A 15,132-nucleotide genomic window follows, 5' to 3' on the forward strand; every position below is an offset into this window, starting at 1 on the left:
ACAGACTAACAGGTCAGACAGACTAACAGGTCAGACAGGGTCAGACTAACAGGTCAGACAGACTAAAAGGGTCAGACAGACTAACGGGGTCAGACAGACTAACAGGGTCAGACTAACAGGGTCCGACAGACTAACAGGGTCAGACAGACTAACAGGTCAGACAGACTAACAGGGTCAGACTAACAGGGTCAGACAGACTAACAGGGTCAGACAGACTAACAGGTCAGACAGACTAACAGAGTCAGACAGACTAACAGGTCAGACTAAAAGGGTCAGACAGACTAACAGGGTCAGACAGACTAACAGGGTCAGACTAACAGGGTCAGACAGACTAACAGGGTCAGACAGACTAACAGGGTCAGACAGACTAACAGAGTCAGACAGACTAACAGGTCAGACTAAAAGGGTCAGACAGACTAACAGGGTCAGACAGACTAACAGGGTCAGACTAACAGGGTCAGACAGACTAACAGGGTCAGACAGACTAACAGGGTCAGACAGACTAACAGAGTCAGACAGACTAACAGGTCAGACTAAAAGGGTCAGACAGACTAACAGGTCAGACAGACTAACAGGGTCAGACAGACTAACAGGTCAGACAGACTAACAGGGTCAGACAGACTAACAGGTCAGACAGACTAACAGGGTCAGACAGACTAACAGGGTCAGACAGACTAACAGGGTCAGACAGACTAACAGGGTCAGACTAACAGGGTCAGACAGACTAACAGGGTCAGACTTACAGGTCAGACAGACTAACAGGGTCAGACAGACTAACAGGGTCAGACAGACTAACAGGGTCAGACTAACAGGTCAGACAGACTAACAGGGTCAGACAGACTAACAGGTCAGACAGACTAACAGGGTCAGACTAACAGGGTCAGACAGACTAACAGGGTCAGACAGACTAACAGGGTCAGACAGACTAACAGGTCAGACTAAAAGGGTCAGACAGACTAACAGGGTCAGACAGACTAACAGGTCAGACAGACTAACAGGGTCAGACAGACTAACAGGTCAGACAGACTAACAGGTCAGACAGGGTCAGACAGACTAACAGGGTCAGACAGACTAACAGGTCAGACAGACTAACAGGTCAGACAGGGTCAGACTAACAGGTCAGACAGACTAAAAGGGTCAGACAGACTAACAGGGTCAGACAGACTAACAGGGTCAGACTAACAGGGTCCGACAGACTAACAGGGTCAGACAGACTAACAGGTCAGACAGACTAACAGGGTCAGACAGACTAACAGGGTCAGACTAACAGGGTCAGACAGACTAACAGGGTCAGACAGACTAACAGGTCAGACAGACTAACAGAGTCAGACAGACTAACAGGTCAGACTAAAAGGGTCAGACAGACTAACAGGGTCAGACAGACTAACAGGGTCAGACAGACTAACAGAGTCAGACAGACTAACAGGTCAGACTAAAAGGGTCAGACAGACTAACAGGGTCAGACAGACTAACAGGGTCAGACTAACAGGGTCAGACAGACTAACAGGGTCAGACAGACTAACAGGGTCAGACAGACTAACAGAGTCAGACAGACTAACAGGTCAGACTAAAAGGGTCAGACAGACTAACAGGTCAGACAGACTAACAGGGTCAGACAGACCAACAGGTCAGACAGACTAACAGGGTCAGACAGACTAACAGGTCAGACAGACTAACAGGGTCAGACAGACTAACAGGTCAGACAGACTAACAGGGTCAGACAGACTAACAGGGTCAGACAGACTAACAGGTCAGACAGACTAACAGGTCAGACTAACAGGGTCAGACAGACTAACAGGTCAGACAGACTAACAGGTCAGACTAACAGGGTCAGACAGACTAACAGGGTCAGACAGACTAACAGGCTCAGACAGACTAACAGGTCAGACAGACTAACAGGGTCAGACAGACTAACAGGTCAGACAGACTAACAGGGTCAGACAGACTAACAGGGTCAGACAGACTAACAGGGTCAGACAGACTAACAGGGTCAGACTAACAGGGTCAGACAGACTAACAGGGTCAGACTAACAGGTCAGACAGACTAACAGGGTCAGACAGACTAACAGGGTCAGACTAACAGGTCAGACAGACTAACAGGGTCAGACAGACTAACAGGTCAGACAGACTAACAGGGTCAGACAGACTAACAGGGTCAGACAGACTAACAGGGTCAGACAGGGTCAGACAGACTAACAGGGTCAGACAGGGTCAGACAGACTAACAGGGTCAGACAGGGTCAGACAGACTAACAGGTCAGACAGACTAACAGGGTCAGACAGACTAACAGGGTCAGACAGACTAACAGGGTCAGACAGACACACACACACACACATACCTGCTAGAGCTACACTTACCTGCGGAGTGTGAGATCATGCCTTCGTAGGTGAGACCACTGGACTGATCTTTACGCCGAAAGCCTCTCGAAAATGTTCTGCGATTGGTCAATCACTGCAGTCAATCACTCAATGCCCACTCGAAAATGCTCTCTTATGATTGGTCAATCAATCATTGCATGCCCACCCTTCCCTGCGCTCTCAACTACAGCTTTACAAGTTACAAATTCGTTTTGTCCCAAGCCGACTTTAAGAAATGGGACTAAATTCGAGCAGCGAAAGTCGCGAATCTGCCAGTGCAACTTTCAAGATACAACTGCGATACAACTGCAAATATTTATTGTACAAGTTCTCAAATCGAATCTGCAAGTGCAAATGTCAAGATACAAGTTCAAATATTTATTTTACATGTGCAATTTTCAAGATACAAGTGCACAAAACGAACCTACAACCTCACGAATAAAGTCCCATAACTATCTTCATAGTTAGCCAAGGAAAGAGCCATGTCCACAATGCTAACGACCAAGATCCAGCTGACTGGGTATTGGTGTGGAGGGGGAGGGGACAGGAGGGGACCTAGGTGTTGGTGTGGAGACCAGCCCTGACCCTCCTGTCCCCCCCTGACCCTCCTGACCCCTCCTGACCCCCTCCTGTCCCCCGCTGACCCCTCCTGACCCCCCCCCCCCCCGACCCCCGCTGACCCCTCCTGTCCCCCTCTGTCCCCCCATGTCCCCCTCTGTCCCCCCCTGTCCCCTCCTGTCCCCTCCTGACCCCTCCTGTCCCCCTCTGTCCCCCCATGTCCCCTCCTGTCCCCCTCTGTCCCCCCATGTCCCCTCCTGTCCCCCTCTGTCCCCCCATGTCCCCTCCTGTCCCCCTCTGTCCCCCCATGTCTCCTCCTGTCCCCCTCTGTCCCCCCATGTCTCCTCCTGTCCCCCTCTGTCCCCTCCTGTCTCCTCCTGTCCCCCTCTGTCCCCTCCTGTCTCCTCCTGACCCCCTCCCCCCCGACCCCTGCTGACCCCTCCTGACCCCTCCTGTCCCCCCCTGTCTCCTTCTGGACCCCCCCCCAGACCCCCGCTGACCCCTCCTGATCCCTCCTGTCCCCCCCTGTCCCCCCCTGTCCCCTCCTGACCCTCCTGACCCCTCCTGTCCCCCGCTGACCCCTCTTGATCCCTCCTGTCCCCCCCTGTCCCCTCCTGACCCTCCTGACCCCTCCTGTCCCCCGCTGACCCCTCCTGACCCCTCCTCACCCCCCCTGTCTAAGCCGTCTATAGTCCTGAGCTCTCCAGACTGACAGAACACCGGGATGAAGCCAGATTCACCGCTTTATACCCGTTGACCAACAGGTGGCGACAAAGCCTGCATGTAAAGCCATATCATGTATCTAACAGCATAATGGTGACCATATAATTGGTTCTAAACGTGTTAAAGGTGCAATATGTAAGAGGTTATGTAAGGGCTAGGGTCAGGGGTCAGAGTTAGGGTCACAGCCCGGGGTCAGAGTTAGGGCTAGGGTCGTGGGTCAGAGTTAGGGCTAGGGTTACAGCCAGGGGTCAGAGTTAGGGCTAGGGTTACAGCCCGGGGTCAGAGTTAGGGCTAGGGTCGTGGGTCAGAGTTAGGGCTAGGGTCACAGCCAGGGGTCACAGTTAGGGCTAGGGTCAGGGGTCAGAGTTAGGGTCACAGCCAGGGGTCAAAGTTAAGGCTAGGGTCAGGGGTCAGAGTTAGGGTCACAGCCAGGGGTCAGTTAGGGCTAGGATCAGGGGTCAGTTAGGGCTAGGGTCAGGTGTCAGAGTTAGGGCTAGGGTCAGGGGTCAGAGTTAGGGCTCACAGGGGGACAGGAGGGGTCGGGGGGCACTTCCGATCTGTGCGGTAATCCCTGAAGAGAGTGTGTGTGTGTGTGTGTGTGTGTGTGTGTGTGTGTGTGTGTGTGTGTGTGGTGCCCTGCTAGAGGCAGAAACAGACATGGACGTTAACATGGAGCCAGAATAACACTTTCATCTTTGTTTTAAAGGTGAGGGGGAGGGGCCAGGAGAACCAAGGTGTTGGTGTGGAGGGGAAGCGTCCAGGGTGTGGAGGGGGAGGGGCCAGGATGTGGAGGGGGAGGGGCCTGACCCCAGTTATATATATACCAGTTGACCAACAGGTGGCGACAAAGCCTGCATGTAAAGCCATATCATGTATGTAACAGCATAATGGTTACCATATAATTGGTTCTAAACGTGTTAAAGGTGCAATATGTAAGAGGTTATGTAAGGGCTAGGGTCAGGGGTCAGAGTTAGGGCTAGGATCAGGGGTCAGTTAGGGCTAGGGTCAGGGGTCAGAGATAGGGTCACAGCCAGAGGCGAGAGTTAGGGCTAGGGTCAGGGGTCAAAGTTAGGGCTAGGGTCAGGGGTCACAGTTAGGGCTCAGGGGGGGACAGGAGGGGTTGGGGGGCACTTCCCTGGAGAGTGTGTGTGTGTGTGTGTGTGTGTGTGTGTGTGTGTGTGTGTGTGTGTGTGTGTGTGTGTGTGGTGCCCTGCTAGAGGCAGAAACAGACATGGACGTTTAACATGGAGCCAGAATAACACTTTCATCTTTGTTTTAAAGGTGAGGGGGGGGGGCAGGGGGGGCAGGTCTAATTAGTGGAGATTAGATAATCACACACACACACACACACACACACACAGTGTTGTGATGTCACACAGAGATCTGACAGGAGAGATGAAAGGAGAGAGTTACCAAACACTGATGATGGAGGGATGGAGGGGAGGAGGGATGGAGGGAGGAGGGAGGAGGGGTGGAGAGGTGGAAGGGTGGAGGGAGGAGGGGTGGAGGGAGGGGGGATGGAGGGGTGGAGGGAGGGGGGATGGAGATGGAGGGATGGAGAGATGGAGGGATGGAGAGGTGGAGGGAGGAGGGATGGAGAGGTGGAGGGGTGGAGGGATGGAGAGAGGAGAGAGGGACAGATGGAGGGGTGGAGATGTGGAGAGATGGAGAGATGGAGGGATGGAGAGATGGAGGGAGGAGGGATGGAGGGAGGAGGGATGGAGGGTGGAGGGATGGAGAGATGGAGGGATGGAGAGATGGAGGGATGGAGGGGTGGAGGGAGGAGGGATGGAGAGGTGGAGGGATGGAGAGAGGAGAGAGGGACAGATGGAGGGGTGGAGATGTGGAGAGATGGAGAGATGGAGGGATGGAGAGATGGAGGGAGGAGGGGTGGACGGAGGGGGGATGGAGGGGTGGAGGGAGGGGGGATGGAGATGGAGGGATGGAGAGATGGAGGGATGGAGAGGTGGAGGGAGGAGGGATGGAGAGGTGGAGGGATGGAGAGAGGAGAGAGGGACAGATGGAGGGGTGGAGATGTGGAGAGATGGAGGGATGGAGAGATGGAGGGAGGAGGGACGGAGGGAGGGGGGATGGAGGGTGGAGGGATGGAGAGATGGAGAGATGGAGGGATGGAGGGATGGGGAGACGGAGGGTGGAGGGATGGAGGGGTGGAGGCGGGATGATTATTTCTGCTATCTCTACCTCATCTTATTGTTGTAGTATGACTTAGTGTTGCGTTCTTGAGGAGCTAGAGTCTAGGGGGGGTGATGACATCAGGGGGAGGGGTGGTCTAGGGGGCGGTGATGACATCAGGGGGAGGAGTCTAAGGGGGTTGCCCCCAAAGCGCGCGGCATGAGCGGTCCGCGGCCAAAAGGATGTGCGAGCAGGCAGCGCGGTACTGCAGGGACGGGGTCCACAAACTGCTTCTGCTTCAGAAAGAACCGGCCAAGCTCCCTAACCCTAACCCTGCACCTGCACCCCCCGGACCACCAGGACCGGCAGCCCAGGGCAGTGTGGAGACAGCCCAGTCCGGAGACAGCGGCGCCCAGCCCGGTGGAATCGACGGGCTCGTCCGCTGGATCGTCACCAAGATGAGCGAAACCAGGAGCATCTCCAGCCGAGAGGAGTACGGCTACGGAGCCAAGGAAGAGGAGACGGCCGCGGCGCAGCAGCACTTCTTCGCCCCGGAGCCGCGGAAAGGCATCTCCGTCATCCTGGATGTAGGTACCCCCCCCTCCGATCTCTCTCTCTGTCTCTCTCTCTCTGTCTCTCTCTCTCTGTCTCTCTCCGGGCTGCGGGCGGTGGGGTGAGGCAGGGCGGGTGGAGGTGCACGGGGAGGAGAGCCGCTCTTACCGGGGGGCTGCGGTTGCGGGAGCGTCAGGCAGCATCCCCCCCTGATGTTGATGATGAACATTTATGATGTACTACTTTGTAGCCCGCACTAACATGACAGATGATTCTCCAGCACTTGTTTTTATTGACTTGTAAGAAACTTGATGCAGTCTGATAACATAATAATGGTGTAATAATGCAGTTTGACGTTTCGATGCCAGAAACAAATACACATCCTAATGCACAGAACACATAGCTTAATGCATTAGAACTCATATAACACATATAACACATATATCCATATATATTATGTAGCCTGTTCTATATCCATATTGTATATATTCAGTATTCATAGCGTGATGATATGCTGCTGTGAGCGGCTCTGTGACACTCATCCGCCCGTTAATAATTCATCATTCATCCTCCCGGTACACGGTGGTCACGTGGTGCGCTCGGTTAGCGGCGGGGTCCGAGCGCAGTGGTGGACCGGAGGGCGTGTTACGGGAGCGGAGGTGGTTTAACCGGGCAACCTCCCCCGGTACCCCGGGCAGCGCTGCCTGCCTGGTGAGACACTGGGGCTCCGCGATGGGGGAGTTCATCGTTCCACCGGTTTAATAGGAAATAAAAGTGCTGCCTTTGATTAGATGCATTAGTGTGTGTGTGTGTGTGTGTGTGTGTGTGTGTGTGTGTGTGTGTGTGTGCGTGCGTGCGTGCGTGCGTGCGTGCGTGTGTGTGTGTGTGTGTGTGCGTGCGTGCGTGCGTGCGTGTGTGTGCGTGTGTGTGTGTGAGCGTGTGTGAGAGAGAGAGAGATTGTTCAGATCGATTAGAGATAATTAGGGTCCCTCCCCCTAAAGGATCTGTTAAGCTGTACAACAAGAGAGAGAGAGAGAGAGAGAGAGAGAGAGAGAGTGAGGGAGGGAGGAATGAATGAGAGAGGGAGGGAGGAAGGAATGAGAGAGAGAGACGGAGGGAGGGAGGGAGGAATGAGAGAGAGAGAGACGGAGGGAGGGAGGGAGGGAGGAATGAGAGAGAGAGAGACGGAGGGAGGGAGGGAGGAATGAGAGAGAGAGAGACGGAGGGAGGGAGGGAGGAATGAGAGAGAGAGAGAGAAAGAGAGGGGGAGGGAGGAATGAGAGAGAGAAAGAGGGAGGGAGAGAGAGAAAGAGGGAGGGAGAGAGAGAGGGAGGTAAAGAGGAATGAGAGAGAGGGAGGGAGGGAGGAATGAGAGAGAAAGAGGGAGGGAGAGAGAGAAAGAGGGAGAGAGAGGGAGGTAAAGAGGAATGAGAGAGAGAGAGAAAGAGGGAGGGAGGAATGAGAGAGAGAGAGATGAAAAAGAAAGAGAAAGTTTAGTTGTCGATCAGGAGCAAGATCCTTAGAAGAACACTGGAGGGGTCTAAGTATCCTAGCAACGTGTGTGTGTGTGTGTGTGTGTGTGTGTGTGTGTGTGTGTGTGTGTGTGTGTGTGCACATGCGTGAGAGAGAGGAAGAGAGAGATGTTGGGCTGTTAAAAAGTAATAAACTATATTACATTTTTTTACATTTAGCAACCGCCTTTATCCAAAGCGACTTGCGACAAATACACTTGACTAAATAAGTGAATCATCTATGCACCATCATCATAAGACACAGTAATCTATGCTAGGGCCAGGGGCTGTGGCAGTCACAATGCTAGAAGGAGGAAGAATTACTGTACTGTATTTGTTTAAATTATATACAGTAGAGAAACTGTACAGGGGGGGTAGAGGGGATGACGAGGTCTTTAGCAGGCACAGTTAAGGTGTTAGCTGAAGAGATGGAGGTCTTCAGTCTACGGCGGAAGACAGGGAGTGACTGTAGTCCTTACGGCAGTGGGAAGCTAGTGCTACCAGCGGGGCGCTAGGACATAAAGAGTTGTGACCGGGGTAGCACGACTGCTGCATCCACGTAGAGGCAGTGGTGCCAGTCGGCCAGGGGAGGTGGAGGAGTGGAATGAACGGGTTGAAGTTTGAAGGGTGACCATTGCGTGTTCCCTTTGTCGCCCGGTATAGGCAAGCACCAGGGTCTTGAATGTGAAGCGAGCTGCTATCAGGAGCCAGTGAAGGGTGCGAAGGAGAGAGGTGACATGGGAGCATTTGGGGAGGTTGAACACCAGACCGGCGGCAGCATTCTGAATGAGCTGCAGATGTCTGATGGCGGAGGCGGGGAGCCTGGATGTCTGCTGTTCAACCTCCCCAAATTCCACTGGGGCATCACGAGATCCTAACGCCGTATTGGCTTATTATCACTACATCCTAACGGCCTATTGGCCACAGCCTTGCAGGAGAGATCTTTAATAAAGCAGCCAGCAGATATCGGTTACTGTTGCAGACTGTGTGTGTGTGTGTCCCTCCCCCCTCCCTGTCTGCCAGGCGAGGATAGGAACACATCCATCCATTCTTAATGAGGTTAAGAGAAGCAGGGAGAACCCCCTCTCCTCCCCCTCTCTTCCACCCAGTTCCCCTACACTGTGTCTTCCTCACACCTTTGTTTTGTTCTACCTCTCTTCTTCTTGTGCTCTCATTCTTTCATCAGTCCCTCCCCTCTCTTCTGACTCTATCTATTTATATCTATCTGTATTCATATCTATATCGATCTCTATCTATCTATCTATCTATCTATCTATCTATCTATCTATCTATCTATCTATCTAACAAGCTAGAAACACAGTAGCTGATTGGCTGCTTTTTCACACAACAGAGAAATAGAGAAATGCACCTCAACAATTACTTCCTAAACCAAGTTACTAAACCAAGCTACTACCTAAACCAAGCTACTAAACCAAGCTACTAAACCAAGCTACTAAACCAAGCTACTACCTAAACCAAGCTAGATCTTGCCAAGCTAACTAAACCAAGCTACTAAAACAAGCTACTAAACCAAGCTATACCTAAACCAAGCTACTAAACTGCTTCACAGGGGTGATTTTACCAAATCACAGCAAAACGTATCTGATTTATTTATTATGCTCTTTGAGTGGTGCCCCAATTGAGTGTGTCCCGTGTATAAATACCTGGGCATTTGGTTTGACAAAAACTTGACGTTCAGAAAACATACAGAGGACGAGGTTGTTAAAAAGCTCTGATTTAAGGTGGGCTTCTTTTATAGGAATAGATCTTGCCTTTCCCTGAACAGCAGGAAGCAGATAGTACAATCAACCTTCATGCCAGCGCTTGATTATGGTGATGTCATCTACTGAAGTACAGCTACTGTTAAACCTGTAGATGTCATCTACTGAAGTACAGCTACTGTTAAACCTGTAGAAGTGTCCTTCGCTTTGTCACAGGTGATAGTTTTAATACTCATCATTGCGTCCTTTATCAGAAGGCTGGACCTCGTTGTTAAAACCCCGGAGATCTCTTCATTACTCCCTCTTTGTGTATAAGGCCCTACTGCATAAACTCTTGGCTTACCTAACTCATTATTGAAATATAAGAACATCAATTACCTAACTCATTATTGAAATATAAGAACATCAATTACCTAACTCATTATTGAAATATAAGAACTTAAATTACCTAACTCATTATTGAAATAAACTCCTCAAACATATATTTGTATTTCTTATATATATATATATATATATATTTATTTATTTATTTATTTATATAGTTGATTATTCCTCCCCTTTAATAATACCAATTGGTATTGTGTTTTATATCGTTGGAAAGCCTGATCAATCACCTTTACAACGAGGTACAACTTGTAAGGATCATGCACTCGTGGAATGAGCAACACTCATTTACCACAGCTAAACGTGTGGGTAGCGGCCCCCAAATATTTGCCAAAATCCTCTGCAATATTCTTCTGTTGTTATTCACTCTCGTTTTGGGTTGCTTGGTGGATTGGATGATTGCACTCTCCCACAGTAATAAGGAAAAAACAACACATATTGGCCATTTTTACACTGTCAAGGACCTCAGTAGCGTGTGGAAGATCCATACGCAGTCACAGCTTGGCACCTCCTCCTCATGCTGGTCACCAGCCTGGTCACACACTGCTGTGGGATGGCATCCCATTCCTCAATCAGGATTTGCTGCAAGTCAGCCAACATGGTTGCGTTGGTCACTCTGGCACGTACAGCACGCCCAAGCTGATCCAACAAGTGTTCAATTGGGTTGAGGTCTGTACTCACAGCAGGCCATTCCATCCTCTCCACCAGCGCTGACACCAAATAATGCTGTCTCTCTGCGTACCGGAACACCAGCTTCCACTTGCCCTATTGCACAGGCCTTATCCTGAAGGGACAAACGTGGCATGTTTATGCTTGGAGCACACACAAACTCAACAACGTTGCAGGACCCATGCACACAAGTGCAGTCAATTAGGTGCCAATCAGGTGCAAGTCACACACCTGTGACACAGCAGGTGTATGCCAGAACTTCAATTACCCAACCCATTATTGAAATATAAGAACTTAAATTACCTAACTCATTATTGAAATATAATAACATCAATTACCTAACTCATTATTGAAATATAACAACATCAATTACCTAACTCATTATTGAAATATAAGAACATCAATTACCTAACTCATTATTGAAATATAAGAACTTCAATTACCTAACTCATTATTGAAATGTAAGAACTTCAATTACCTAACTTGTTCTCACGCTGTATATGTATATATATTGGGTATATGTATACCCAACTGACCTGTCTGGTTGATCTATATCTATATCTATTTCTAACTGACCTGTCTGGTTGGTCAATATCTATATCTAACTAACCAACTGTCTAGTTGATCTATATCTATATCTAACCCACCTGTCTAGTTGATCTATAGCTATATCTAACTGACCTGTCTGGTTGATCTATATCTATATCTAACCCACCTGTCTAGTTGATCTATAGCTATATCTAACTGACCTGTCTGGTTGATCTATATCTATATCTAACCCACCTGTCTAGTTGATCTATAGCTATATCTAACTGACCTGTCTGGTTGATCTATATCTAACTGACCTGTCTGGTTGATCTATATCTAACTGACCTGTCTGGTTGATCTATATCTAACTGACCTGTCTGGTTGATCTATATCTATCTGACCTGTCTGGTTGATCTATATCTATATCTAACTGGCTTGTCTAGTTGATCTATATCTAATATTATATTCGCTTACTAACTGCTGTAGTTGTATTTTAATGCTGTATGTAAAGCACTTTGAATTGCCCCTGTCGTATGAAATGTGCTATACAGATAAACTCATCTTCCTCATCTCATTGCATTTTCAGAGGTTTCATTAGCATTTTGTGTGTGTGTGTGTGTGTGTGTGTGTGTGTGTGTGTGTGTGTGTGTGTGTGTGTCAGGGTTCTGTACATTTGGGGTTTGTCCCCTTTTTGTCAATGTTTTTCATCTGAGACAGCGTGGAACTGGGTCACACACACACACACACACACACACACCACTGTCAAGCCTGACTAATAGATGGTCACACACTCACACACAGGCACATACACACACACAGACACACACACACACACACACACACACACACACACACACACACACACACACACACACACACCACTGTCAAGCCTGACTAATAGATGGTCACACACACAGGCACATACACACACATACACACACACCACACACACACACACACACACACACACACACACACACACACACACACACAGACACACACACACACACACACACACACACACAGTGTGTAGACTACAGACAATTAACATCACCAAATACACCCCATGTACACAGACTACCTAAACCTAAACCTCACAGCCACTTTGCTACTGAACTATCTATTATTACTAGCTGTACTACTAGTTGTATCCTGTCTTAGTTGTCACTTATGTCCTATACTATTGACCCTTTCTATATTGAGTTATGCCTGTTGTCTTATTGTCTTGTTGTCTTATGTCTTGTGCTGCAATGTCAGGAACCGAAGCCTAACAATGTTACGCTCTACACTCGTGTAATGTGATATAACAGTAAAACTTGAAACACACACACACACACACACACACACACACCACACACACACACACTAACACATCTCTGTCTCTTGCAGATTTTCCGGAGAGCTGATAAAGATGGTAAGTGTTGCTGATCTTCTTTGTGTTGTCTGTGTGTTTCTCCCTCCTCTTCCTTCCTCTCTCTCTCTCTCTCTCCCTCCCCTCTCTCCCTCTTTCACTCTCTCCCTCTCTCCCTTTCTCCCTCTCTCCCTCCCTCCCTCTCTCCCCTCTCTCCCTCTTTCACTCTCTCCCTCCCTCCCTCTCTCCCTCTTTCACTCTCTCCCTCTCTCCCTCCCTCCCTCTCTTTCTCTCACCCTCTCTCTCCTCTCTCCCTCCTTCACTCTCTCCCTCTCACCCTCTCTTTCTCTCACCCTCTCTCCCTCTCTCCCTTCCTCTCTCTCTCCCTCCCTCCTTCACTCTCTCCCTCTCTCTCTCTCTCTCTCCCTTTCTTTCTCCCTCCCTCTCTCCCTCCCTCCTTCACTCTCTCTTTCTCTCTCCCTCCCTCCCTCCTTCACTCTCTCTCTCCCTCTCTCTCTCTCCCTCCTTCTCTTTCTCTCTCCCTCTCTCCCTCCCTCCTTCAGTCTCTCTCTCTCCCTCCCTCTTTCCCTCTCTCCCTCCCCTCCCTCCTTCACTCTCTCCCTCTCTCTCTCCCTCCTTCTCTTTCTCTCTCCCTCCCTCTCTCCCTCCCTCCCTCCCTCCTTCACTCTCTCCCTCTCTCTCTCCCTCCTTCTCTTTCTCTCTCCCTCTCTCTCTCCCTCCCTCCTTCACTCTCTCTCTCTCCCTCCCTCTCTCTCTCCCTCCCTCCTTCACTCTCTCTCTCCCTCCCTCTCTCACTCCCTCCCTCCTTCACTCTCTCCCTCTCTTTCTCTCCCTCCCTCCCCCTAACCATGATGGGAGAACTCTCTGTTCCATTCCTCTCGACATGCAAATAAACACACACACACACACACACACACACACACGCACACACACACCCAAGAACCCTTAATTCTCACTGTGTCTCCTCACATCTCCTGAGGAAGACTGGGATTGGTGGGTGAGGTGGTGTTCTAGAACCTGATTGGTTGTGAGGTGGTGTTGTAGAACCTGATTGGTTGTTGAGGTGGTGTTCTAGATAGGGCTGCACGATTAATCGATTTTAAATCGAAATCGCGATTTGAAATGATGCGATTAGCTAATCGCAAAGCCTGCGATTTCCCTGCGATTTTTTTATTTATTTATTTATTTATTTATTGCTATTTAGCAGACGCTTTTAATCCAAAGCGATTTACAATTACGAATTACAGGGACATTCCCCCTGGAGTAACTGAGGGCTAAGTGCCTTACTCAAGGGCACACTAGTAGTGGTGTGGTTTCAGGCGGGATTTGAACTCACACAACCTTCCGATCGCAAGTCCAACTCACTAGACCACCACTACCCGTATGGGATACGTCATACAGCGCGTCGGATTCAACGTCAATGAACGTCAACAATGAACGTCAACGTCAATGAACGTCAACGTCAATGAACGCACACCAACAACATCGCACGTGAAACGCCCACGTTTCGGTAGCTAGCAATAGCAACATTCATGGTGGATAATGGCTTCAGCAGAACCAGAAGCAACGTTGGACGATTTAGTCCCGAAGAAAAGCAGCACTTCTGTTGTGTGGAAGTATTTCGGATTTAGGACGACTGATGTGCAACAAAAACAGGTGTTGTGCACGACCTGTCGTGGAACAGTCGCTACATCCAGAGGCAACACCACAAACCTATATCAGCACTTGAAAAAGTACCACAGGCAGCTGTATGACGGGTGTGCGGTCAGAAAGGGAGAGTTGAGTGAACGTCCCGTAGCCCAGTCTAACAAAGTTAAACAACCTAGTGTTTCAGAGTCGTTTGCGGCTGTTACGGCATATGAAAAGGGCTCACGAAGGCACCGTGAAATAACAAATTCCATCACGCACTACCTCGCAAAAGACATGGTGTCTATTAACACTGTGAGCAACTTAGGGTTGAATTTTTTTTTGAAAGTACCTGCCCTTTTCCAAACAGCTTCCAATTAAGCTTTCCTAGATGGTTGTGTGAAACAAACCACCTGAGTCAGGTTAGTAATGCTCCATCACATGTTTTAATCTGAAGCTTGATTTTAAAGCAACCCAACTTTAAAGCAACCCAATGTAAGTTTAGTTCTTTCACTCGTAGCTCGGGCTGTGGGGGTGCTAGAGGAGGGAGCCTCTAAGTCCCCTGAAGACGTACAAACAAACTGCACGTTGATACGACCTTCCTAGCCGGAGATATGGCCACACTTTACAAAAACTTCCTTATTTTTTTTATTTATTTTTTTGCTATTTAAAAAATAATAATCGCAATTAATCGCAATCGCGATATCTGTCCAAATAATCGCAATTCGATTTTTTCCCCAAATCGTGCAGCCCTAGTTCTAGACCCTGATTGGTTGGTGAGGTGGTGTTGTAGAACCTGATTGGTGGATGAGGTGGTGTTCTAGAACCTGATTGGTGGGTGAGGTGGTGTTCTAGAACCTGATTGGTCGTTGAGACTAAACGAGAGTCTCTGAGGGTTTGAAACTGCAGCCTGCTTATCTTCTGACGGCTGGGGAGAGAGAGAGAGGGGGAGAGGGAGGAGAGGAGAGGGGGAGGGGGAGGAGAAGAGAGGGAGAGAA

The 15,132-nt window shown here is 49.5% G+C and overlaps 1 protein-coding gene across 1 annotated transcript in view; it reads left to right on the plus strand.

Moving 5' to 3' along the window:
• Positions 1–6,013: 6,013 nt before the first annotated feature.
• Positions 6,014–15,132, plus strand: part of necab2 (N-terminal EF-hand calcium binding protein 2) — a gene marked incomplete at both ends in the record, with an annotated part of 41,749 nt that continues 32,630 nt past the window's right edge. The window contains 2 exons of the mRNA XM_080539539.1: positions 6,014–6,358; positions 12,526–12,550. Coding sequence (XP_080395665.1) covers positions 6,014–6,358; positions 12,526–12,550 — 370 coding nt within the window. The remainder of the gene's footprint in view (positions 6,359–12,525; positions 12,551–15,132) is intronic.

Source organism: Nansenia antarctica, assembly GCF_963989245.1.
Source record: "Nansenia antarctica genome assembly, chromosome: 9".
NCBI lineage: Eukaryota > Metazoa > Chordata > Actinopteri > Argentiniformes > Microstomatidae > Nansenia > Nansenia antarctica.